Source organism: Piliocolobus tephrosceles, chromosome 21, assembly GCF_002776525.5.
Source record: "Piliocolobus tephrosceles isolate RC106 chromosome 21, ASM277652v3, whole genome shotgun sequence".
NCBI lineage: Eukaryota > Metazoa > Chordata > Mammalia > Primates > Cercopithecidae > Piliocolobus > Piliocolobus tephrosceles.
Genome location: NC_045454.1, coordinates 4757019 through 4784525, shown reverse-complemented (window position 1 = coordinate 4784525; position 27507 = coordinate 4757019). Strand labels below are relative to the sequence as shown.

At 48.0% G+C, this 27507-nt stretch overlaps 2 protein-coding genes across 8 annotated transcripts in view; one reads left to right on the top strand and one right to left on the bottom strand.

The window, feature by feature from the left end:
- ZNF331 (zinc finger protein 331) overlaps window positions 1–5254 on the top strand; it is a 58800-nt gene extending 53546 nt beyond the window's left edge. For all 7 annotated transcript variants that reach the window (XM_023197602.2, XM_023197600.2, XM_026448797.1 and 4 more), the window contains one exon: window positions 1782–5254. In XM_023197602.2, coding sequence (XP_023053370.2) covers window positions 1782–3037 — 1256 coding nt within the window. In that variant the 3' untranslated portion in view covers window positions 3038–5254. The remainder of the gene's footprint in view (window positions 1–1781) is intronic.
- Window positions 5255–19632: 14378 nt separating this feature from the next.
- On the bottom strand, window positions 19633–26480 carry LOC111530389 (cationic amino acid transporter 3-like). Its single transcript, XM_026448798.1, is given in 6 exon segments — window positions 19633–20423; window positions 21237–21345; window positions 22125–22291; window positions 23226–23422; window positions 24249–24351; window positions 26105–26480. Coding segments are annotated over 6 exon segments (1062 nt in total). The 3' UTR covers window positions 19633–20313.
- Window positions 26481–27507: the final 1027 nt, after the last annotated feature.

Here is a 27507-nt window from a genome sequence, read left to right as displayed (position 1 = left end):
CACCTAGCCAATTGTCAGTTTTTATTTTTATTTTTATTTTTTTGAGGCGGAGTCTGGCTCTGTCGCCCGAACTGGAGTGCAGTGGCCGGATCACAGCTCACTGCAAGCTCTGCCTCCCAGGTTTACGCCATTCTCCTGCCTCAGCCTCCCGAGTAGCTGGGACTACAGGCGCCCGCCACCTCGCCTGGCTAGTTTGTTTTTTTTTTTTTGTATTTTTAGTAGAGACGGGGTTTCACCATGTTAGCCAGGATGGCCTCGATCTCCTGACCTCGTGATCCGCCTGTCTCGGCCTCCCAAAGTGCTGGGATTACAGGCTTGAGCCACCGTGCCCGGCCTGTCAGTTTTTATAATAGAGGATTGGTTTCCTAGCATGCTCCAAAGCTGGCCATTTAACATTTTGTAGTATCATTATGAACTCATAGATTTAAACGTTTGCTGTTTCTCAGTCCTTTGCAGCTAGCCTCCTTGTTGATGCTCAAGTTCTAAACTTTTTCTTATTATTGTTCTAAACTTTTTCACATTCTTAAATTTAGTCTTGTAGATTATCTTTTTTGTTGCTTTTGAATGTTGTATTCTTTTACCCAGTTGCTTTTTTTTTTTTGAGACAGAGTCTCTCTCTGTCGGCTCACTGCAACCTCCACCTCCCGGGTTCAAGCAATTCTCCTGCCTCAGCCTCCCAAGTAGCTGGGATTATAGGCACATGCCACCATGCCTGGGTGATTTTTGTATTTTTAGTAGAGATGGGGTTTGTTTGTTTGTTGTTTTTTCTTTTGAGACGGAGTCTAGCTCTGTCACCCAGGCTAGAGTGCAGTGGCACAATCTCAGCTCACTGCAACCTCCACCTCCTGGGTTCAAGCGATTCTCCTGCCTTAACCTTCCGAGTAGCTGGGATTACAGTCTCCCACCACCACGCCCAGCTAATTTTTGTATTTTTCTTAGAGACAAGGTTTCACCATGTTGGCCAGGCTGGTCTCGAACTCCTGACTTCATGATCCCCCCACCTCGGCCTCCCAAAGTGCTGGGATTACAAGCGTGAACCACCGCGCCCAGCCTGTTTTTTGTTTTTTTGGGTTTTTTTGAGACAGAGTTTCATGCTTGTTGCCTAGGCTAGAGTGCAATAGCATGATCTCAGCTCACCACAACCTCTGCTTCCCAGGTTCAAGCAATTTTCATGCCTCAGCCTCCCAAGTAGCTGGGATTGCAGTCATGTGCCACCACACCTGGCTAATTTTGTATTTTTAGTAGAGACAAGGTTTCGCCATGTTGGTCAGGCTGGTCTCGGACTCCTGACCTCAGGTGATCTGCCTGCCTTGGCCTCCCAAAGTGCTGGGATTACAGGCATGAGCCACCACTCCCAGCCCTTTACCCAGTTACTTTTAATAATACTACTGACATACATGTGTATCAGTTTCGGAATGCTTTACACACAGCTATCCAACTGCATATTATTTTGTTACAGTACTTCTATGTTTGATTTTCTTTGATTTTCCAAGTATATCATCACATCATCTACAAATACTTGTTTTCATCTTCAAAATAGGAAATAATAGGACTAATTGTCGGGACCTTTTTCATGTTTGACTTTAAAACAGATGTCTCCAAGGAATTATCATTAAGTATTGTGCCAGTAATAGAATCTACATTTTAACAAGAGCCCTGGGTGATTCACATTTATTCTACTGGATAATTTTTATTTCTATTAGACAAGTTTTTGGTTGGTGGTTAGGTTTGTGTGTACTTGTGTCCCTCTAAAGGAAACAAACTATGTTCTTTTTTCCCAGATTTGGAGTCAGCATATGAGAATAAGGGTTTACCTACAGAAAAGAACATTCATGAAATAAGGGCTTCCAAAAGGAATTCAGATAGAAGAAGTAAATCCCTTGGCCGTAACTGGATATGTGAAGGTACGCTTGAAAGACCGCAGCGCTCGAGAGGGAGGTATGTCAATCAAATGATCATCAATTATGTAAAAAGGCCTGCTACTAGAGAAGGTACCCCTCCTAGACCACATCAGAGACATCATAAGGAGAATTCCTTTGAATGTAAGGAGTGTGGGAAGGCCTTTAGTCGTGGCTATCAACTTAGTCAACATCAGAAAATCCATACTGGCGAGAAACCTTACGAATGTAAAGAATGTAAGAAGGCCTTCCGTTGGGGCAATCAGCTTACTCAACATCAAAAAATTCATACGGGGGAGAAGCCGTACGAGTGTAAGGACTGTGGGAAGGCTTTTCGATGGGGCTCAAGCCTCGTCATTCATAAGAGAATTCATACCGGTGAAAAACCCTATGAATGTAAAGACTGTGGAAAGGCCTTTCGACGTGGTGATGAGCTCACTCAGCACCAGAGATTCCACACTGGGGAGAAGGACTACGAATGCAAAGACTGTGGGAAGACCTTCAGCCGTGTGTATAAACTGATTCAGCACAAGAGAATTCATAGTGGGGAGAAGCCTTACGAGTGTAAAGACTGTGGGAAGGCCTTCATTTGTGGTTCGAGCCTCATTCAGCATAAGAGAATTCACACAGGTGAGAAACCCTATGAATGTCAAGAGTGCGGGAAGGCCTTCACTCGAGTCAATTACCTCACTCAGCATCAGAAGATCCACACCGGTGAGAAGCCTCACGAATGTAAGGAATGTGGGAAGGCCTTTCGCTGGGGTTCGAGCCTCGTTAAGCACGAGAGGATACACACGGGCGAGAAGCCGTACAAATGCACAGAGTGTGGGAAGGCCTTCAACTGCGGCTACCACCTCACTCAGCACGAGAGAATCCACACGGGCGAGACCCCGTACAAATGCAAGGAGTGTGGGAAGGCTTTCATTTATGGGTCCAGCCTTGTGAAACACGAGAGAATTCATACCGGGGTGAAACCCTACGGGTGTACAGAATGTGGGAAGAGCTTTAGTCACGGCCATCAGCTTACACAACATCAGAAAACGCACAGTGGGGCGAAATCCTACGAATGTAAGGAATGCGGGAAGGCATGTACCCACCCAAACCATCTCCGAGAACATCAGAGGATCCACAACAGTTGAAGAGCCTCCTGAACACCGTAGCCCGCTTGTATCTGTGGTTTCGCTTTCCACAGTTGGTTATCTGCAGTCTACTGCAGTTCAAAAATATTAAGTGGAAAATTCCAGAAACAACAAATGCGTAAGACGCAAATGGTGTGCCCTTCCGAGTAGCGTGATGAAATCTCTCTGTCCGGCTCCAACCGGCCAGGGCTGTGAATCGTCCCTTGGTCCAGCACAGTCACGCTGTCTACGCTACCCACCCTGCTCGTCACTTAGTAGCCGTCTTGGTGATCAGACTGACTGTCATAGCATCACAGTGCTTGTGCTCAAGCAGTCCCTACTTTGCTTAACAGTGGCCCCAGAGAGCAAGAGTAGTGATGCCAGTGATTCGGATATGCCAAAGAGAAGCCACAAAGCGCTTCCTTTTAAGTGAAATGGTGAAAGTTCTCAATAAGGAAAAAGAAAAAAATCATATACTGAGGTTGCTAAGATCTACATGACAATAAGATATTTTGGGAGAGAGAGATACCTACGTTCATGTAAATTTATTACAGTATATTGTTATAGTTGTTCTATTTTGTTAGTTATTGTTGGTAATCTCTTACTGTGCCTAATTTATAAATCAAACTTTAGATACGTATGTACAGGAAAAAATGTAGTATATAGTATCGTATATATGTACAGGAAAAAAACAGTACTATCTGTGGTTTCAGGTATCCACTGGGGGTCTTGGAACGTAGTCCCCTCAGGTGAGAGGGGACTGCTGTACAAAGAATGTAGGAAGCCCTCTAGACTACATCCATTCCTTCCTCAACACGAGGAAAAATCATGGTACAGTTTAACATAAGAAAGCCTTCACTGATCACTCTTTTTTTTTTTTTTTTTTGAGACAGAGTCTCACTCTTGCCCAGGCTGGAGTGCACCACCACGCCTGGCTAATTTTTCTATTTTCAGTAGAGACAGGTTTCACCATGTTGTCCAGGCTGGTCTTGAACTCCTGACCTCAGGTGATCCACCTGCCTTGCCCTCCCAAAGTGCTAGGATTACAGGCATGAGCCACTACATCCAGCCCACTGATCACTCTTCTGCTTACAGAATATCAGAAGTCATTCTAGAGGCAAATTTGAATTGTGGAAATATCACTTTTTCTTAATGATTGTTTTTGGTGTAGACGTTTTTATTGTGTAGGTTAGTTTAATGAATACATAAAGACCACCAATACCATTCTGTCTTTATTCCGTGGCATCTGTGGAATAACCCTGCTAATGTAACATGTGAGAAAGCCTTTCGTCATGGCACCCACTCTATCAGTTGTCCCCACCATCCCTCGCCCTCCTCCCTGTGAGACTACTGGGCCAAAGGCTCACTGCCCCTGTGCATTGTCCGGCACACAGACACTCTTGTGCATTATTTGTACATAAGGATAGTCACATCTACCTGAGACTGCTATTGTGGAAATTAAATGTTTGGTACATGTAAAGTCTTTGAAAGTGTAACTGGAATATTGTATAAGTTCAATAAATATTAACTGTTGTTTTTATGTTCATTACTACCATTTGTGTTGCCATTAGTGAATTTTTACAAGAAAACCCCCTGTGGGTGCAGTGAGTCTGGAAAAGACCATTGAGCCTTCTAGAAGAAAACATTACGAGATTATTGTCACAACCGTGGGTTACGCAATGATTTCTTAGTACACAAAACACAGCAAACATAAAACGTTGTTACACTTCATCGAAAGTACAAAGTTCTGTTCATCAAATGATGCTGGTAAGATAGGGGAAAGACAAGAAACAGGACTGGAAGAAGATATTTGCTCTACAGTACACCTGACAAAGGAAGTCTCGTAGAAAATACAAAGAATCCCTCAAGTTGAAAAAACAAAAAAATCAATTTAAAGGGGAGAAAACTTAAGCACGTCTCAACAGAAGATCACCAAATGGCCAATAAATAAGTGAAAGTGTATTCAATGTCATTGCTCCTCAAGGAACTGTAGAGTAAAACTACAATGTGCCGCCACTCTAGACAGTTACCAGGATGATTAGATTAAAATCACAGTAACAAGGTCGGTTTCTGATGTCTCACCACAAAGAAGGATAAGGGAGCGAGGTGATGGATATGTTAATTAGCTTGATTTAATCATTCCACATTGTATACATGTATCAGAACGTCACCTTGTACTCCATCAATATAATGCAATTATTATTTGTCAAATATTAATAAAGAAAATCAAAGATGAGCAGGTCTCTTGGTTGGATATTGAAACACGACCTATTCGAGAAGGAACCGCGCCAGCAGACTGGACCTCTGCCAAATCCTGGCGGTGCCCCACAGCGGGGACAGGGCGGGAGGAAGGTGAGCGGACTGGTCCTGGGGAAGGGGTAAGGGCGCCGAGTAGAGTTGTTACAGGAAAGGGGTGCCAGTCCAGGCCCCAGGAAAGAGTTCTTGGATCTCACACAAGAAAGAATTCAGCGGCCGGGCGCGGTGGCTCACGCCTATAATCCCAGCACTTTGGGAGGCCGAGGCAGGCGGATCACAAGGTCAGGAGATCGAGACCATCCCTGGCTAACACAGTGAAACCCCGTCTCTACTAAAAATACAAAAAAATCAGCTGGGCGTGGTGGTGGGCGCCTGTAGTCCAGCTACTCCGGAGGCTGAGGCAGGAGAATGGCGTGAACCCGGGAGGCGGAGCTTGCAGTGAGCCGAGATCGCGCCACTGCACTCCAGCCTGGGGGACAGAGCGAGACTCCGTCTCAAAAAAAAAAAAAAAAAAGATTTCAGGACAAGTCCTCAGTGCAAGGCAAAAGCAAGTTTATTAAGAAAGTAAAGTGGTAGGGCCAGGTACGGTGGCTCATGCCTGTAATCCCAGCACTTTGGGAGGCTGAGGCGGGTGGATCACCTGAAGTCACCAGCCTGGCCAACATGGCAAAACCCCATCTCTACTATAAATACAAAATTGGCCAGGTGTGTTGGCTCACACCTGTAGTCCCAGCTACTCGGGAGGCTGAGGCAGGAGAATCACTTGAGCCCGGGAGGCAGAGGTTGCAGTGAGCTGAGATCACGCCACTGCACTCCAGCCTGGGTGACAGAGGGAGACTCCATCTCAAAAACAGAAAAGAAAAAGTGGTGAAAGAACAGCTGCTCCAGAGACAATGTAGGACACTCCTGAAATGAGGAGGAACGCATCCACCCTAGGTCCAGTGTGCACATATATGGGGAGATGTGCTCTGCTACAAGGGTTTGTGATAAAGGATTCCTTTTTCTTCATTATTTTGCAAGAATTGATATTATCTTTAAAGCAAAACTAGGAATGCCTTTGTTCTCCAGAGATCAGGATATCTGAACACTCCCACATCTGGGTCTGTTGAGTAACCATTATTCATTTGTCCCTTAACCGTAAACATCTAGAGGCCCGCAATGCTTAAATTTCTCAGAATGCAGCCCAGCAAGTCTCAGCCTCATGTTCCTAAGCCACACTCAAAATGGAGTCACTCTGGTTCAGACACCTCTGACAGAATCCTGGGGGAGGTGAGGACACAGACTCAGGGGAGAGACCTGAACTATCTTAAGATGGTCCTAGGCTGAGGGTAGGATTATCTTAGGGAAAGGACCAGAGCCCATAGTAGGAATCGGAGAATATGGACTGGGGAGGACTCTAGACCCCATGGGAGTGAGTTTGAGGGAGCAGAGGAGTGGCTAATGGGCATGGGAGGGCCTGGCGCGTGGGAAGGGACGGTTAGAGCTGGGGATGAACTCTGGGAGAGAAGGGATAGAGTCCTGGAGAGAGGCCTTAGGACCGGGAGAGGACTGGAGGCTCCTGAGAGCAGCTGCGCAGATGGAGGGCAGACGCTACCTCCTGCAGGAGAACCTTAGGCACGGGGGGTGGTGGTGTGCTTAGAGCTCAGGGGTGTCCTATAAAGGTTGGCAAAGGATGCAGAATATAGGGTTAAAGTCCTGCTTGTTTGATTTACCTCGGGTAGGGTTACATTTCAATCAAAGCTGCTTAGTTCTCGGATTCCAAATACCTCAGCATTAGGTTAAGGATTCAGACGCTCCAGGGGTGGTGGGGAAGTGAGGGAGCATGTTCAGGGGAAGGGGTTCCAGACCCAGGTTTCAGAGCTGGGTATCTTTCTGGTCTAGGCTTCAGTACCCTTAGGAATCAACCTCATATGCGGCATCATCCTGCTTAGTGCCCCTTTCCCCTGTGGACCCGACGCCAACATCAGCAGAAGGGGCCCAGGGTCCCCTCCTCGCCACCAAGAGCAACATGCATGGTGGGGTCACTGCCCTTCCCGCCATTCCCGTGTAAACGGGAGGAGCTGGGTGGGGTAGGAAGGCAAGAGCAAGGGACGGAGTGTGAAGAGGAGAAGCAGGGGGAAGATAGCGACCGGAAGCTGGAGGGATGTGGGGCTGGGGGTGAGGGGTGGGGAGAATACTGAGAAACCAGGAGACTGTGCAGAAAGGCAGCACTGGCCTGGCCTTAGGGGACGCAGCCAAGGCGCAGGCAGACAGCCTGGGTGGACAGGGTTAGTTCACGGAAGGAAACATGGGAAGAATGTGTGTCAGGCAGAGCTCTTGGTTCAAGGAGCAACAACCAGAGTCTACATAAAAAGCCCAGAGGTGGGCCGACGCGGTGCCTCACGCCTGTCATCCCAGCACTTTGGGAGGCCGAGGGGAGTGGATCACTTGAGGTCCGGAGTTTGAGACCAGTCTGACCACCATAGTGAAAATCTGTCTCTACTAAAAATGCAGAAATCAGCCTGGCACGATGGTGCACGCCTGCAATCTCAGCTACTCAGGAAGCTGAGGCAGGAGAATTGCTTGAACTGGGGAGGCGGAAGTTGCAGTGAGCTGAGATCAAGCCAGTGCACTTTTCTGAGACAGAGCAAGACTGTCTCAAAAAAAAAAAAAAAAAAAAAGCCCAGAGGTGGCCAGGCGCAGTGGCCCATGCCTGTAATCCCAGCACTTTGGGAGGCCTATGCAGGCAGATCAACTGAGGTCAGTAAAGACCAGCCTGGTCAACTTAGTGAAACCCTGTCTCTACTAAAATACAAAACTTAGCCGGGTGTGGTGGCCCATGCCTGTAATCCCAGCTACTCAGCAGGCTGAAGCAGGAGAATCGCTTGAACTCAGGAGGCGGAGGCTGCAGTGAGCTGACAGTGAACCACTTCACTCCAGCCTGGGTGACAGAGCAAGACTCTCTCTCAAAAAAACAAACAAACAGAAAACTACAAAATGCAGGAAGAGCCGTGGGGCAAGGGGTGACCATGAAGTCAAAGAGCTTTACTAAAGTAAGTCATTATTGAGCCAGGTGTGGTGGCTCACACCTGTAATCCCAGTTCTTTGGGAGGCCGAGGCAAGTGGATCACCTGAGGTCAGGAGTTCAAGACCAGACAGGCCAACACGGGGAAACCCCATCTCTATTAAAAATATAAAATTAGCTGGGTATGGTGGCAGATGCCTGTAATCCCAGCTACTTGGGAGTCTGAGGCAGGAGAATCGCTTGAACCTAGGAGGCAGAAGTTGCAGTGAACCAAGATCGTGCCATGGTACTCCAGCCTGGACAAGAGCGAAACTCTGTCTCAAAAAAAAAAAAAAAAAAAAGGAGGTACATGAGTTGTACACAAAAGATACAAAACATTTGTAGAATAAATTTTTTAAAAAACCTAAATAAATGAAAGGTTTTTTTTTGTTTTTGTTTTTGTTTTTTTAAGACAGAGTCTCACTCTGTCACCCAAGCTGGAGTGAAGTGACATACTCCCCGCTCACTGCAGCCTCCGCCTCCCGGGTTCAAGAGACTCTCCTGCCTCAGCCTCCTAAGTAGCTGGGACTACAGGCACCCGCCACCATGCCCGGCTAATTTTTGTATTTTTAGTGGAGACAGGGTTTCGCCATGTTGACCAGGCTGGTCTTGAACTCCTGACCTCAGGTGATTCACCCACCTCGGCCTCCCAAAGTGCTGGGAATGAAAGGATATTTCATGGTCCTGGATTGGGAAATTTTATATTGTTAAGATGATGGCTGGGCACGGTGGTTCATGCTTGTAATCCTAGCACTTTGGGAGGCTGACGGAGGAGATTTGCTTGAGCCCAGGAGTTCCAGACCAGCCTTGGCAACATGGCAAGATCCCATCTCTATATTATTTTTTAAAATAAAATTTCAAAGATAACAATATTATCCAAAGCAATATATACATATTCAATGCAATCTCAATAAAATACTCAATGACATTTTTTGCAGAAATGGAGAAACCAACTCTTAGAGTTGTATGGAATTTCAAGACACCCCAAATAGACAAATTAAAGAACAGTGGAGGACTCACACTTCGGATTTCAATTTTTTTTTTTTTTTTGAGATGGAGTCTTACTCTGTCACCCAGGTTGGTGTGCAGTGGCATGATCTCGGCTCACCAGAACCTCCGCTTCCCAGGTTCAAGCAATTCTCCTGCCTCAGCCTCCCAAGTAGCTGGGATTACAGGTGCCTGCCACCATGCCTAGCTAATTTTTGTATTTTTAGTAGAGATGGGGTTTTGCTATGTTGGCCAGGCTGGTCTCGAACTCCTGACCTCAGATGATCCATCTGCCTCAGCCTCCCAAAGTGGTGGGATTACAGACGTGAGCCACTGCACCCGGCCTGGATTTCAAAAATTGTTTAAAAAGCAACAGTAATTAAAACAGTGTGATATATGATAATGGCAAAAGGATATACATACATGGCCGGGCGTGGTGTCGTGCACCTGTAATCCTAGCTGTTCAGGAGGCTGAGGCAGGAGAATCGCTTGAACCCAGGAGGTGGGAGTTTCAGTGAGCCGAGATTGTGCCACTGCAGTCCAGTCTGTGCAACAGTGAGTGTCTCCAAAACAATTTTTTAAATTAAAAAAATTACATATATATTACATATATAATATCTAAAAAACAAAATACAAAAATAGCCTGATGTGGTGGCACCCACCTGCAGTCCCAGCTACTCAGGAGGCTGAGGTGGGAGGATCACCTACCTGGGCCCATGAGCCCAGGAGGTCGAGGCTGCAGTGAGCTGTGATTGCGCCACCGCACTCCAGCCTGGGCAAGAGAAGGAGACTCTGTCTCTAAATAAATAGATAAAAGCTAGAAGGGTTTTGAATGTTCACAATACAAATAAGAAATGTTTGAGGTAATGGATATGCTAATTACTCTGATTTGATCATTACACATTGTGTACAGAAATCAAATTATCACACTGTATCCCATAAACACATGTCATTATTATGTGTAAAATAAAAAATAAAGAATTTATGAGAAAGTATTTACTGCAGAGCAGACATCATTTTTTGGAGAGGCAGTAATTACATAGTTACAGAAGCCAAAGGGCAATGGGGAAGGTTCTGAGCTCTTTTAGGCACATGTGGCTGAGTGAAACTCATTACCCAGACAAGCCCCATCTGCACACATGCACACAGCAAGACCACCAGAATAACTCTGCGCACGTTCCACTTGCTCTTTGGACAAATGTATGGGGTGACCTCACCTGAGTTTGCACTAAACCTGGAGTCATTTATTTCACAAGTTTTCACAGCACCAAGGGTCAGCAAACTGTTCAGGGCCAGTTAGTAAATATTTTACTAGACACGTATTTTGCAGGGCGCATGTGTTCTCTGTCACGTATTCCTCTTTATTTTTACAAGCTTTAAAAAATGTGAAAACTGGCGGGGCGTGGTGACTCACGCTTGTAATCCCAGCATTTCCGGAGACCAAGGCGGGAGAATCTCTTGAACTCAAGAGACTAGCCTGGACGGCATTGAGAGACCTCGTCTCTACAAAAAATGGAAAACTTAGAAGGGGGTGATGGCATCACCTGTAGTCTCAGCTACTCAAGAGGCTGAGGTGGGAGGGTCCCCTGAGCCTGAGAGGTCAAGGCTGTGGTGAGCTGTGATTGCAGAACTGCACTCTAGCCTGGGAGTCAGAGTAAGACCATGTCTAAAAAAAAAAAAAAGAAGGCCGGGCGCAGTGGCTCAAGCCTGTAATCCCAGCACTTTGAGAGGCCGAGACGGGCGGATCACGAGGTCAGGAGATCAAGACCATCCTCGCTAACATGGTGAAACCGCGTCTCTACTAAAAATACAAAAAACTAGCCGGGCAACCTGGCAGGCGCCTATAGTCCCAGCTACTCGGGAGGCTGAGGCAGGAGAATGGCGTGAACCCGGGAGGCGGAGCTTGCAGTGAGCTGAGATCCAGCCACTGCACTCCAGCCTGGGTGGCAGAGCGAGACTCCGTCTCAAAAAAAAGAAAAAAAAGAAAAAAGAAAAAAAATTAAAATGTGAAAACCGCTCTTATCCCCTACAATGTACAAAAAGATCCTGGAACAGTGGTACACACCTGTAATTCCAGCACTTCAGAAGGCAAGGCAGGAGAATCACTAGAAGACAGGAGTTTGAGACCAGCCTGGGCAACAGAGCAAGACTCTGGGCCGGGTGCAGTGGCTCATGCCTTTAATTCCAGCACTTTGGGAGGCCTGGGCAGGCAGATCATCTGATGTCGGGAGTTTGAGACCAGCCTGACCAACATCACAAAACCCCGTCTCTATTAAAAATATAAAAACTAGCCAGTTGTGGTGGGTGCCTGTAATCCCAGGTACTCAGGAGGCTGGGGAAGGAGAATTGCTTGAAGCAAAGAGGCAGAGGTTGCAGTGAGCCGAGATCGCACTACTGCACTCCAGCCTGGGAGACAGAGCAAGACTCCCAGCTACTGGGGAGGCTGAAGCAGGAGAATCGCTTGAACCTGGGAAGCAGAGGTTGCAGTGAACTGAAATAGGAAAGAAAAAAAAAAAGAGATGGGGGCTTGTTATGTTTCCCAGGCTGCTCTTGGACTCCTGGGCTCAAGCCATTCTCCCACACTGGCCTCCTGACCTCAGGTGATCCGCCCACCTTGGCCTCCCAGAGCGTTGGGATTACAGACTTGAGCCACCGTGCCCAGCCCACTCCAGGATTTTTACAGTTTGACATCTCACATTTAAATCTTTAGTCTTGAGTCAATTTTTCAATATGGTGAAAGGTAGGAGTCCAGTTTCATTCTTTTTGTTTGTTTTTTTTAGAAAATCCTAGGCCAGGCACAGTGGCTCACTCCTGTAATCCCAGCACTTTGGGAGGCTGAGCTGGGTGGATCACTTGAGGTCAGGAGTTTGAGACCAGGCTGGCCAACATGGTGAAACCCTATCTCTACTAAAAACACAAAAATTAGTCGGTTGTGGTGATAGGCACCTGTAATGCCAGCTACTCAGGAGGCTGAGGCAGGAGAATCACTTGAACCCAGGAGGCAGAGGCTGCAGCGAGCTGACATTGCGCCACTGCCCTCCAACCTTGGTGACACAGCGAGACCCTGTCTCAAAAAAAAAGAAAAGAAAATCCCATTAATTGTTCTACCAAAAAGACATGTGCATTCATATGTTGATTGCAGCACTGAGAGTGCTGGCAGTCTCACTCTATCATCCAGGCTGGAGTACAGTGGCCTGATCTTGGCTCACTGCAGCCTCTGCCCACCAGACTCAAGCGATCCTCCCACCTCAGCCTCCCGAGTAGCTGAGACTGCAAACACTCACCACCACTCTCAGTTAATTTTTCTTTAATTTTTGCAGAGACAGGATCTGGCCATGTTGCCCCGGTTGGTTTTGAACTCTTGGACTCAAGCCATCTCATCTTGCCCTCCAAAAGTGCTGGGATTACAGACATGAGCCCTGCCCAGTGTCAACCTTCTGCATGTGGCTAGCCAGTTATTCCAGCACCATTTATTGGATAGGAAGTCCTTTCCCCTTTGCTTGTTTTTGTCAGCTTTGTCCATCATCAGAAGGTTGCAGGTGTGTGGCTTTATTTCTGGGTTCTCCATTCTGTTCCATTACTATATGTGCCTTTTTTTTTCTTTTTTTTGAGACAGAGTCTCACCCTGTCACCCAGGCTGGAGTACAGTGGCGCAATATCAGCTCACTGCAACCTCTGCCCCCCAGGTTCAAGCAATTCTCCTGCCTCAACCTGCCGAATAGCTGGGATTACAGGCACGCACCATCACGCCCAGGTAATTTTTGTACATTTACTAGAGATGGGGTTTCACCATGTTGGCCAGGCTGGTCTCAAACTCCTGGCCTCAAATGATCTGCCTGCCTTGGCCTCCCAAAGTGCTGCGATTACAGGCGTGAGCCACTGCGCCTGGCCTATGTGTCTATTTTTGTACCAGTAACATGGTGTTTTGGTTACTGTATACTTTTTTTGTTTTACATTTACTGGCTTATTATAAAGGACATTACAAATGACACAGATGAAAAGATGCATAGTAGGAGGTAGGGGAGAAGGGGTGAAGAGTTTCTGTGCCCTCCCTTGGCACACTACTCTCCAGGAGCCTACAAGTCTTCAGCTATCAGGAAGCTCCTAGTTACCATATCCTTGTACAGTTTGAAGCTGGAACGTCATGCCTCCAGCTTTGTTCTTTTGGCTTAAGATCGCTTTGGCTATTGGGCTCATTTTAGGCTCTGTATGACTTTTACAATGGTTCTTTTTTCTTTTTGAGACAGAGTCTCACTCTGTCACCCAGGCTGGAGTGCAGTGGCGTAATGTCAGTTTACTGCAACCTCTGCCTCCCAGGTTCAGGCAATTCTCCTGCCTTAGGCTCCCGAGTAGCTGAGGTTACAATCACGTACCACCACACCTGGCTAATTTTTGTATTTTTAGTGGAGACGGGGTCTCGCCATGTTGTCTACACTGGTCTCAAACTCCTGGCCTCAGGTGATCCGCCCACCTTGGCCTCCCAAAGTGCTGGGATTACAAGCATGAACCACCTTGCCTGGCCTACAATGGTTTTTTATAATTCTGTGAAAAATAATATTGGTATTTTGGTGATTCTAGATTGCTTTGGGTAAATGGCCATTTTAAAATTATTTTAATTATTAAAATTGGGGGTACATAGTAGGTGTATGTATTTACGGGTTACATGAAATATTTTGAAACAGGCACACAATGTACAATAATCACATCAGTGTCATGGGATGTTCACCACCTCAAGCATTTATCCTAATATGGCCTTTTGTTTTTGAGACGGAGTCTCTCTCTGTCGCCTGGGCTGGAGTGCAAGGGCACGATCTTGGCTCACTGCAACCTCTGCCTCCCAGGTTCAAGTGATTCTCAGGTCTCAGCCTCTAAGTAGCTGGGATTACAGGCGCCTGCCACGACCGACGCCTTGCTAATTTTTGTATTTTTAGTACAGACAATATTTCACCATGTTGGTCAGGCTTGTCTCTAACTCCTGACCTCGTGATCCCCCGGCCTCGGCCTCCCAAAGTGCTGGGATTACAGGCGTGAGCCACCTCGCCTGGCAATGTGGTCTTTTTTAATAATATTGATTCTGCTAATCCATGAGCAAGGAAAGTTTTTTCATTTGTTTGTGTCAACAATTTCTTTCAGCAGTGTTTTGTTTGTTTTTTGAGACAGAGTCTCACTATGTCACACAGGCTGGAGTGCAGTGGTACAATCTCAGTTCACTGCAACCCCCGCCTCACGGGTTCAAGCGATTCTCCTGCCTCAGCCTCCTGAGCAGCTGGGACTACAGGTGCACAGCACCACGCCGAGCTAATTTTTGTATTTTTAGTAGAGACGGAATTTCACCATGTTGGCCAGGCTGGTCTCGAACTCCTGACCTCAAGTGATCCACCTGCCTCAGCCTCCCAAAGTCCTGGGGTTACAGGCATGAGCCACTGCACCTGGCCTCTTTCAGCAGTGTTTTGTAGTTCTCCTTGTAGAGACCTTCCAGTTCCTTGGTTAGATATGTTCCTAGGTGTGTGTGTGTGGTGTGTGTGTGTGTGGTGTGTGTGTGTGTGTGGTGTGTGTGTGTGTGTGTCTATTGTAAATGGGATTGCGTTCTTGATTTCACTCTCAGCTTGAACATTATTGGTGTATAGAAATGATACTGATTTTTGTACACTGATTTCATACCCTGAAATTTTACTGAAGTTGTTGATCAGTTCTAGGAGCCATTTGGCAGAGTAGAGTTTTCTCGGTATAGAATTATATCATCCGTGAAGAGAGATGACTTGACTTCTTCATTCCATTCCCTTTGGGGATGCCTTTTCTTTCTTTCTCTTGCCTGATTGCTCCGACTAGGACTTCCAGTACTATGGTGAACAAAAGCGGTGGGAGTGGGCAGCTTTGTCTTTTTCCTGTTCTTAAGGGAAATGCTTCCAGCTTTTGCCCATTCAGTACAATGTTGGCTGTGTGTTTGCCATAGACAGCTCTTATTATTTTGAGGTATGTTCCTTCAATGCCGAGTTTGTTGAGGGTTTTTATCATAAAGGGATATTGGATTTTTTTTAAGATGTAGTCTTGCTCTGTTGCCTAGGCTGTGGCACAATCTCAGCTCACTGCAACTTTCACCTCCCAGATTCAAGCAATTCTCCTGCCTCAGCCTCCCAAGTAGCTGGGATTACAGGCACACGCCACCATGCCCAGCTTATTTTTGTATTTTTAGTAGAGACAGGGTTTCACCATGTTGGCCAGGCTGGTCTCGAACTCCCGACCTCAGGTGATCCGCTCGCCTCGGCCTCCCAAAGTGCTGGGATTATGGGAGTGAGCCACCGCACCCAGCCTGGTGCCAGAATTCTTAACACTGGTTCCTTCTCATCTGGAAACGCTGGCACTTCTGATTTTTGTAATTATTTTCATGCAGATAGAACCTTTTTCTTTTTGTTTCCCTATATTATTATTGTCCCCCTCCCCTTTCCCCTACTCCCTAGGGAGTGATTGCAGAGAACGTTGGGTAGGGTTTTTGGCCTTGTTTCTATAGCCCTATGCACTTTTTTTGGCAGGTTCTATTTATTTATTTAGAGATGGAGTCTTGCTCCCGTCGCATAGGCTGGAGTGCAATGGTGCCATCTCAGCTCACTGCAACCTCCACATCCCGGGTTCGAGCGATTCTCCTGCCTCAGCCTCCCGAATGACTGGGATTACAGACGCATGCCACCACACCTGGCTAATTTTTGTATTTTTAGTAGAGGCAGGGTTTCACCATGTTGGCCAGGCTGATCTCAAACTGCTGATCTCAGGCGATCCACCCGCCTTGGCCTCCCCAAAGTGCTGGGATTACAGGCGTGAGCCACCGCGCCCGGCCTTTGGCAGGTTTATATTGGGCTGTGCAGTTCAACCTACAGGCCAGGAGATGGCACTTCAGGTTGAATGTTGCCTGCGACAGAAGCAGGTGGGCTTGTACCTGATCCTGGTTTCCTGGGAAGTACTGTCTGTTGTTTCAGGTGATGGGCTGGAGCATGGAGTGCTCGGTGCCAGGAGCTTCCTGTTCCCTGGGGTGGGGGACACAGCTGGGCAGAGCTGGCGCCCATAGCTTGCAGAGGAATACCCCAGTGATGAGGGCAGGCACCAGGCCTATGAGGGTGGCTAAAAGGAGCTCCAGGTGAAATGCGCTGAGGCCTAAGTGTAGGGCTGTGCGGTGGGGGGTGAGGACATTGCACCATCTCCTCATCTAGCTTGGCAGGAACATGAATCATGTCCCGTCACACCCCTATCGTGGGGTTCGTGGCTCCTAGTTCAGATGCATGCTGTACTCTTTTCTTTCTTCTTCTTTTTTTTTTTTTTTTTTTGTGTGTGTGTGAGACAGTCTTGTTCTGTTGCCCAGGCTGGAGTATGGTGGCATGATCTCAGCTCACTGCAACCTCCGCCTCCTGGGTTCAAGCGATTCTCGTGCCTCGGCCTCCCAAGTAGCTGGGATTACAGGTGCCAGCCACCACGCCTGGCTAACTTTTGTATTTTTAGTAGAGACAGGGTTTCAGCCAGGCTGGTCTTAAACTCCTGACCTCAGGTGATCCACTCACCTCGGCCTCCCAAAGTCTTGCAATTATAGGCGTGAGCCACCAAGCCCAATCACTGTACTCCTTTTTTTTTTTTTTTTTTTTGTGACATGGAGTCTTGCTCTGTCACCCAGACTTGAGTGCGGTGGCACGATCTCAGCTCACTGCAACCTCTGCCTCTGGGGTTCAGAGATGTCAGCCCGCCCCTCTCCATCAGAGTCAGCACCTGAATGCTGCGCCAGCCCCACCTCCATTCCAGCCCCACTGGGACTCATACACACATTCCAATGGACCATCGAGCTCAGGGAACTGGGGAACTGACCACCCCATTCCAACACTGCTGGTGCCTGACCACTTCCCTCAGGGCCTGAGGTCAGGCCCAGCCAGCTGGCCACCACCACAACACACACCAGCACAGCTCCAGAGGTGGTGCCCCTTTTACATGAAGCCGCAGTGCCACTGCATGAGAAGCCAGGCAAGCCCTCAATCTCCCTGGACCAAGCTGAGCGACCATGTGCAGCTCCAAAACCACTCCACAGAGAGCCATGAAACAGGCATTTCCCGAGGCTCTCCACCACACTGTGGTCTGGGGAAAGAGTGCAGTGTGCTGGCTGGGTGATGTGGCCCATGCCTGTAATCCCAGCACTTTGGGAGGCCAAGATGTGTGGATCACTTGAGGTCAGAAGTTCAAGACCAGCCTGGCCAATATGGTGAAACCCCGTCTCTACTAAAAATACAAAAATTAGTCTAGCAGGATGGCAGGCGCCTGTAATCCCAGCTACTCGGGAGGCTGAGGCAGAGAATTGCTTGAACCCAGGAGGTGAAGGTTGAGTTGCAGCGAGCTGAGATTGCACCACTGCACTCCAGCCTGGGTGACAGAGCTAGAATCCATCTCAAAAAAAAAAAGGCGTAATAAGTGGAAATGTTGGCTCAAAGGACTAGACAGGAAGAGATTTTTGGCCTGGCATGGTGGCTTACGTCTGTAATTCCAGCACTGGAGGCCGAGGCAGGCAGATCACCTGAAGTCAGGAGTTCCACACTAGCCTGGCCAACATGGCGAAAATCCATCTCTACTAAAATCACATAAATTAGTTGGGCATGGTGGTGCATGCCTGTAATCCCAGCTACTCAGGAGGCTGAGACAGGATTATCGCTTAAACCCAGGAGGCAGAGGTTGCATTGAGCCAAGATTGTACCACTGTACTCCAGCTTGGGTGACAGAGTGAGACTCTGTCTCAAAATAAAAGATTTTGAAAAATACTGCCACATTTTTATCTAGAACTGGTGCTGTCCAAACAAATACGATGAGAGCCAAGTATGTAATTTCTTATTTTTCTTTCTTTTTTTTTTTGAGACAGTCTTGCTCTTGCCCAGGCTGGAATGCAGTGGCGCAATCTTGGCTCATTGCAACCTCTGCCTCATGGGCTCAAAGGAGTCTTCCGGCTCAGCCTCCCGAATAGCTGGAATTACAGGCATGCACCACCACGCCCGGCAATTTTTGTATTTTTTAGTTTCAACATGTTGGGCAGGCTGGTCTCGAACTCCTGACCTCTGACATTCCCGGCCACACCATTTTTATAGCATTAATTTAACTTTCTTCCATGCCACAGATACATGGACATTGTCATTTACTCAAGGAACTTCCTCTTATATCCTCAGGATCTCCTTCGTAAAAATTACATTGATCACTGACTTTCTGTGCAGTATGTGGCAAAACCCATGAGGATATTGGAGGAACAATCTACCTTCTCTCTTTTGCCAGACTGGACTCACAGTCATTCAGCCATAATGTAGCGAACGAACTAGACAACTGAAACTTTAAATAAGGACACAAAATGAGAGAGTAAGTATTTTGACAAAAGTCTCAGGTGAAATCAGGCCCGCTGCCTGCAGGCAGGGACCTTAATGGCAAGACACATCCTTAGTAAACAGGTGGAATGTTGTTGTGCTTCAAGCCATGCCGGGAAACAGAGGAGAAGTCGAGGACAGAAAAGACTGAGGGCATCTGTGGAATTTGCAATTTTACTCGGGATGTAAGGTTAAGTCTTGCTGAGAATGTGACTTTCAGTAAAGATCAGATACAAGTGTCTTAGAAGATGCCAGAGAAAATCTGTTTCAAGTAAACATGATGGCCGGGCACGCTGGCTCACGCCTGGAATCTCAGCACTTTGGGAGGCGGAAGCAGGAGGATGGCTTGAGCTCAGGAGTTTGAGACCAGCCTGGGCAACATGGTGAAACTCCATTTCTACTATAAATACAAAAATTACCCTGGTGTGGTAGTTCATGTCTGTATGTCTGTATTCCCAGCTACTCGGGAGGCTGAGGCAAGAGGATCACTTGAGGTCAGGAGTTCCAGACCACACCCGGCTATTTTTTTTTCTTTTTAAGATGAGTTTCATTTTTGTGGCCCAAGCTGGAGTGCAATGGCACAATCTCAGCTCACTGCAACCTCCGCTTCTGGGTTCAAGCAGTTCTCCTGCCTCAGCCTCCCAAGTAGCTGGGATTACAGGCACCTGCCACTGCGCCCCGGCTAATTGTTGGTATCTTTAGTAGAGATGGGGTTTCACCACGTTGGCCAGGCCTGACCTCAGATGTTCCACCCACCCTGGCCTCGTAAAGTGCTGGGATTACAGGCATGAGCCACCACATTTGGCCATTTTCAATGTTTTCACCACAAAAAAAATGGTATGTAAGGTAATGAATATGTTAACCAACCTGATTTAGCAATTCCACAATGTATACATATTTCCAAGTATCATGTACACCGTAAACATAGACAATTTTAATACATACAATATATGCAATTGTACACCATAAACATAGACAATTTTTATTTGTCAATTTTTTTTAAAATGTAAGTTTTTAAAGTTATTTTGGCTAGGCACAGTGGCTCAGGCCTGTAATCTCAGCACTTTGGGAGGCTGAGGCAGGTGGATCACTTGAGGTCAGGAGTTCAAGACCAGCCTGGCCAACATGGTGAAACCCCGCGTCTACTAATAAACAACAATTAGCCGGGCACAGTGGCACGTGCCTGTAATCCCAGCTACTCTGGAGGCTGACGCAGGACAATCACTTGAACCCAGGAGGCGGAGATTGCAGTGGGCCAAGATCACACCACTGCACCCCAGCCTGGGCGACAGAGCGAGACTGTCTCAAAAAGAAAAAATAATAATAATAATAAAGTTATTTTGTTAAGCTGGGCATGATGAGGTGCCTGTAGTCCCAGCTACTCGGAAGACTGAGGCAGGAGGATCACTTGAGCCCAGGAGTTCAAGTTCCGCCTGGGCAACAGAGCAAGTCCTCATCTCTATAACAAACAAACAAACAAAAAACAAAATAAAGTTTTTAAAAAAGCATTTGCTCACTGGCAATGCACATGGGGCTTTAAATGCATCCCACCTTCACACTTTACAGAGCTTCACACTTTCCCTTCATGCAGAGGACACCTCCAGTGGACTGGCCCATCCCTTTTCTGTGGTTAAACTAATTCAGCGAGGACTAGCGATGTTTTCGTGAGGAGTTTGGGAGCTTGACGCAGGTGGCTGTTGATCGTTCTCCAAGCTGTGTCGGATCCCATATCCAAAATACACAGCAAATCCTAACAGGGAAATGACACAATGAGAGGAAATGTAGTCACCCCTTCCCTTATAAATGCCCTATAGCGATTATACTGTGGTCTGTTTATTTGGAGGTTTTCTTGTTTCTTTTATTTAGAGATAGAGCTTTGCTCTGTTGCCCAGGCTGGAGAGCAGTGGCATGATCTGGCTTACTGCAGCCTCGACCTCCCGGGTTCAAGCAGTCCTCCCACTTCAGCCTTCAGAATCGATGTGACTACAGGTGGGTGCCACCGTGCCCGGCTAGTTTTTTTTTTTTTTTTTTGAGACAGAATCTCATTCTGTCACCCAGGCTGGAGTGCAGTGGCACAATCTGGGCTCCTGTCGCCTTGGCTGGAGTGCAACGGCATGATCTTGACTCACTGCAACCTCTGCCTCCCGGGTTCAAGTGATTCTCATGTCTCAGCCTCCTAAGTAGGTGGGATCACAGGCGCCCGCCACCACACCCGGCTACTTGTTTGTATTTTAGTAGAGATGGGGTTTCACCATGTTGGCCAGACTGTTCTTGAACTCCTGATCTTAGGTGATCCACCTGCCTTGGCCCCTTGAAGTGCAGGGATTATAGGCGCGAGCCACTGTGTGCAGCCACTTTTTAATTTTGGTAGAGATGGAGTCTCGCCATGTTGCCCAGGCTGGTCTGGAGCTCCTGGTCTCAAGCGATGCTCCTGCCTTCATCTCCTGAGTAGCTGGGACTACAGGCACAGCCCACACCGTCAGCCTGAGACAGCTGTAGCGAAAGGTCGCAGGAAGAGTGTTGGACACCCAAGAGGCCTCTTTTATTCCAGGAAGCCACTCACCAATCAACATCCAGACTCCAAATTGGGCCCAGGTCTCAGTGGTCATCTGCATCATCAGATAAACATTCACAGAGATGCTGACCAACGGGAGGACAGGCAACAGGGGGACCTGCAGGCAAAGAGTTAACACTGAGCACACCACCAGTGTCTGCAAGGGACCCTTAGCCCAAGGGGCAGGAAGGCCACAGCTCTGTTCCAGTTGCATATTCAATGCCTATTCTTTTTTTTGTTTGTTTTTTTGTGTTTTTTTTTTTTTTGAGACAGAGTCTCGCTCTGTCACCCAGGCTGGAGTGCAGTGGCCGGATCTCAGCTCACTGCAAGCTCCGCCTCCTGGGTTGACGCCATTCTCCTGCCTCAGCCTCCCGAGTAGCTGGGACTACAGGCGCCCACCACCACGCCTGGCTAATTTTTTTGTATTTTTAGTAGAGACGGGGTTTCACCATGTTAGCCAGATGGTCTCGATCTCCTGACCTCGTGATCCGCCTGCCTCAGCCTCCCAAAGTGCTGGGATTACAGGCGTGAGCCACCGCGCCCGGCCTAAATTTTGTATTTTTAGTAGAACCGGGATTTCACCACGTTGGTCAGGCTGTTCCCGAACTCCTAGCCTCAAGCGATCCACCCGCCTCGGCCTCCCTAAGTGCTGGGATTACAAGTGTGAGCCACCTCACCTGGTTTGGTGCCTGTTCTGAGTGGGTAATCCACTGGGTGTTCTGGAAGAGACAGATTTTGGGACGTACTGATAGGTGGGGGCTGGAGGGGGTGTCCATAAACACTGCATTGGTTTTAGCTACTGCCCTTTTTTCCCCTGGTCCCGTAGAGTATTGAGAGCTTGAGGCATGCAGAGTCCACCGACTCAGGAGGGTGGTGTGGGGACATAAGGTCACCTACCTTGAAGTAGAGAGGAGTGTTGCTCTGGGGCTGTCTCCAGATGGTGAAAGCGAATCCTGCAATGAGCACCAGCAGTAGCACAGCAGCTGTGACATAGATTGGCTCTCCAGAGAACAGGCGTTTGGGCCAATGGGCCAGTACCAGGCAGAGCATGGTCAGCGGGATAACTGGAAAAGGGTCAAGGTTGGGGAGAGCAGGTTCAACTCCAGAAGCTAAATAAGGGAAGATCTTGGGCCACATCCTATACCCCAAACCACATATATATATGTATATATATGTGTGTGTGTGTGTCTCAGCCTCCCCAGTAAGGACTACAGGCACGTGCCAGCACAACCAAATACTTTTTATTTTTTTAGATGTATTTTCACTCTTGTTGCCCAGGCTGGAGTGCAGTGGCACAATCTTGGCTCACTGCAACCTTTGCCTCCTGGGTTCAAGTGATTCTCCTGCCTCAGCCTCCCGAGTAGCTGGTCTCACAGGTACCTGCCACCACACCCAGCTAATTTTTGTATTTTTAGTAGAGATGGGGTTTCACCATGTTGGCCAGGCTGGTCTCAAACTCCTGACCTTGTGATCCGCGCTCCTCTTGGCCTCCCCAAGTGCTAGGATTACAGGTGTGAGCCACCGCGCCCAACCTAATTTTTTGTATTTTTAGTAGAGACAGGGTTTCACCATGTTGGCCAGGCTGATCTCAACTCCTGACCTCAAGTGATTCACTCACCTCAGATTTCCAAAGCGAGCCACCACACCCAGCCTAAACTTTTTATTTTATATATGTATTTGTGTGTGCACATATGTGTGTGTGTGCATATATATATATATATATATATGGTTTTTTTTTGAGATGGGATCTCACCCCATTGCCCACTTGACTCACTGAAGCCTTGACTGCCCAGGCTCAAGCAGTCGCCCCTCCGCAGCCTCCCAAAGTGCTGGGATTCCATGTGTAAGCCACTGTGCCCGGCCAAAAGTGCCCCTACTAAGAAGGGCCACCATAAATTCAAGACTCCTCTCAACTACCAAAGCCACACACTCCCTACCCAGCCCCCTGCCCTTTGCTATCAGGTTCAAAACACCCCGCAGAGAAACCCCACTGCTCACCAAGCAGAAAAGCACATCCATAGACGATGCGGCCAGATCTCGGGGTGGGGACGGTGCTGACAGGGCTCCACAGACTCGTCGGAGTGCTGGACGCTTCAGGAACACGTTCTGGGGATTTCGCTTTGGGTACAGAATTCATCTCAACTACTTCTTCCTTCGGCTTCTCATTCTTGCTGAAATTCTGGTCTGGCTGCTACCTGAATCAGAGAGAGTAGGGCAACACTAACCCATGTCCCTGTTGATGCAACATCAGAGAGCCTAATACACCCATGGTAGCTCCCACGTATCCGAGGTTTCATCTACCCATGTCCACTACAGCCCAAAAATAATACATGGAAAAGTCCAGCAGTAATTCGTAAGTTTTCTTTTCCTTTTTAGTTTTTGAGACGGAGTCTCACTCTGTCACCCAGGCTGGAGTACAGTGGCACAATCTCGGCTCACTGCAACCACCTCCACCTCCCAGATTCAAGCAATCTCCTGCCTCAGCCTCCTGAGTAGCTGGGATTACAGGAGACCACCACCACGCCCAGCTAATTTTTGTATTTTTAGTAGATACCAGGTTTCACCACGTCGGCCAGGCTGGTCTCAAACTCCTGACCTCAAGTGAGCCACCTGTCTCAGCCTCCCAAAGTTCAGGGATTACAGGCGTGAGCCATCGCGCCCCACCGTAATTCGTAAGTTTTCAATTGTGTGCAGCTTCAAGTAGCAGCATTCCACGCTCCCCACGCCCAGGATGTAAATCATTCTTTTGTCCAGTGTGTCCCTGCTGTGAACGCCACCGGCCGTGTTCAATCACTTTAGACATCTGAGTTATGGATGGGAAAATGATCACATACAGGGACTGGTACTATCCGCGGTTTCGGGCACAGGCTGGGGGTCTTGGAACGTGTCCTCCGTGGATAAGCAGGGGCTACTGTACTCCTCCCACTCCTGTATGTGTAGCAATGCACTGAGGGCCAGGAGGCAGGCAGAGGAGAGCTGGGAACCCCATCAGTCTTCACGTGTCTAGGACCCCAGTCTCACCTGAGAATAAGAACAGAAAAGGCCACCAAGGAGTAAGCAAGCATGATCCCGATGGACGAGAGGTTCACAAGGTCACTGAGCTCAAACAGGAAAGCCATGATTGCTACAGTCAGGGCACAAAACAGGGTCAGTTCCAATGTTCTACAGCATTAGAGGGTGACTGTCGTTAACAACTTATAAGAGCTGGAAAAAGCACTTTGGAAGGCTGAGGCGGGCAGATCACCTGAGGTCAGGAGTGCAAGACCATCCTGGCCAACATGGTGAAACCTCATCTCTAATACAAAAATTAGCCGGCCGTGGTAGCAGGTGCCTGTAATCCCAGCTACTCCAGAGGCTCAGGCAGGAGAATTGCGTGGACTTGGGAGACGGAGGTTGCAGTGAGCTGAGATCGTGCCACTGCACTCCAGCCTGGGCTACATGTCTCCAAAAAAACAAGAAAAAGAAAATGAGAGATGGAAAAATAGGGTTTCAGTGTTCCCAATGCAAGGAAATAATCAATGTTTGAAGTGATGGTTATGGTATTACCTTGATTTGATTATTACATCTTGTATACATGTATGGAAATATCACACTATACCCCATGAATATGTACAATTATTGTGTTAATTAATACTAGGAATGTGGCCAGGTGCGGGGGCTCATGCCTGTAATCTCAGCACTTAGGGAGGCCCAGGCAGGCAGACTGCTTGAGCCCAGAGGTTCCACATCAGCCTGGGCAATACAGTGAGACCCCCGCCTCTACAAAATTTAAATATTAGCTGGGTGTGGTGCCACTGTACACTGGCATGGGTGAGAGTGGGATCTTGTCTCAACAACAACAAAAGTCAGATTATGTACCTTTTCCTTAAATTATTTTTTTCTTTCTTTCTTTCTTTTTTTTTTTTTTTTTTGAGACGGAGTCTCGCTCTGCTGCCCAGGCTGGAGTGCAGTGGCCAGATCTCGGCTCACTGCAACCTCCGCCTCCCGGGTTCAAGTGATTCTCCTGCCTCAGCCTCCCAAGTAGCTGGGATTACAGGCACTTGCCACCACGCCCGACTAATTTTTGTATTTTTAGTAGAGATGGGGTTTCATCATGTTGGCCAGTCTGGTCTCGAACTCCTGACCTCAAGTAATCCACCCACTTCGGCCTCCCAAAGTGCTGGGATTACAGACATGAGTCACCACGCCCGGCCAGGGATAAATCATTTTTAAAAGAAAAAGGGAAAAGAAAAATACCTAATCTCAAAAAAAGTATTTTGATGGGATGGGGAGGAATAGTAGAAAAAGAAAAAGAAGAATAAAATAGGCCAGGCATGGTGGCTCATGCCTGTGAGAGGCCGAGGCAGGCGGATCACCTGAGGTCAGGATTTCGAGACCAACCTGGCCAACATGGCAAAACCCCGCCTTTACTAAAAATACAAAAATTAGCTGGGCTTAGTGGTGCATGCCTGTAATCCCAGCTACTTGGAAGGCTGAGGCAGGAGAATCTCTTGAACCTGGGAGGTGGGGGTTGCAGTAGGCTGAGATCACACCACCACACTCTAGCCTGAGTGACAGAGCAAGCCTTGGTCTCAAAAAAAAAAAAAGGTGGGGGAATGAGTTTGTGGCACGCATCTCCCCCAAAGCTACAAGAACTCTATCCCGTACATCCCACAGTTCCCATCTCCTCTTATTGTTCAGTCCCGGAAGGGAAGCAGAATGAGGCTGCGTAAACGGCATCTGAGCCTTTTCCTGCCGCCATTAGCCACCCTCCCTTCCACAATGTGGATAAACAAAGCGAGTCTGAAGGCCACCATGGCTCCCCCAGCTCCCCCTCCCTATGCAGATCCTAATTCCTTTGTGTTTCCCATACCTCCCTCCATGCCCCATCATCTCACCAATGACATAGGAGAGTAAGAGGTTCCAGCCAGTAATGAAGGCCACCAGTTGACCCACTGTGACGTAAGTGTAGAGACACGCGGAACCGGAGCATGGCACCCGGGCCCCAAACTCTGCATAGCAGAGTCCCGACAACATAGAAGTCAGGGCCGCCACCAAGAAGCAGATGACGATGGCCGGTCCAGCTTTCTCTTTGGCCACTTCTCCAGCTAGGACATACACGCCTGCTCCCAGGGTGCTGCCCACACCCAAGGCCACCAGATCCAGGGTCTTCAGACAACGAGACAAGCGATGCTCAGAGTCCCCCTGGCCCAGCTGCAGAGGCCGCCTGCGCATCAGCTTCCCACCAAATTGGTGAATATTCTGCCAAACCATCTTACATGGAGTTGAGGAGGGTGCTAAGATCTGCAGAGAACACAAGACAGAAGGCTACTCAGACAGAAAGCCACGAAGAGTATTTGTACCACTGTGGCCCTAGGAGTCAGGTTTAGAACCAGCTCCTCCGAACAGTGCAGTTCTGGGAAGAGCAGGTAGTGAAAAACGTTCTGGGCAAAGCATCCATCTCTGAGCCTCACGGCCTTCAAATGTAAACAGGAACTTTAATACTTTTCAAAGTTACATGGCTGGGAGGGGTGGCTCACGCCTGTAAATCCCAGCACTTTGGGACCCCGAGGTGGGAGGATTACTTGAGCCAAGGAGTTTGACACCAGTCTGGACAACACAGCGAGATCCCCATCTCAAGGGAAAAAAAAAAAATAAAAGTTACTGGAAGGATTTCTTCTTTAAAGAGATGCAAACAAAAGCTTCCAGTATGGTGCCAGCACACAGGACATAGGAGCTGTGTAATTGATATAATTGGAGTTAATTGGCTGGGCGCAGCAGCTCACGCCTGTAATCCCAGCACTTTGGGAGGCTGAGGTGGGTGGATCACTTGAGGTCAGGAGTTTGAGAACAGCCTGACCAACAAGGTGAAACCCCGTCTCTACTAAAAATACAAAAATTAGCCAGGCGCGGTGGCACATGACTGTAATTCCAGCTACTGAGGAGGCTGAGACAGGAGAATTGCTTGAACGCGGGAGGCGGAGGTTGTGGTGAGCCGAGACCATGCCACTGCACTTCAGCCTGGGTGACAGAGTGAGATTCCGCCTCAAAAAAAGAAAAAAAAAAGAAGAGAGGAGACCAGGCGAGGGAAGGGAAGGGAAGAAAGAAAGTGAGCGAGAGAGAGAGAGAGAAAGAGAGAGAGAGAGAGAGAAAGAAAAGAAAAGAGAGGGCCGGGCGCGGTGGCTCAAGCCTGTAATCCCAGCACTTTGGGAGGCCGAGACGGGCGGATCACGAGGTCAGGAGATCGAGACCATCCTGGCTAACACGGTGAAACCCCGTCTCTACTAAAATACAAAAAAAT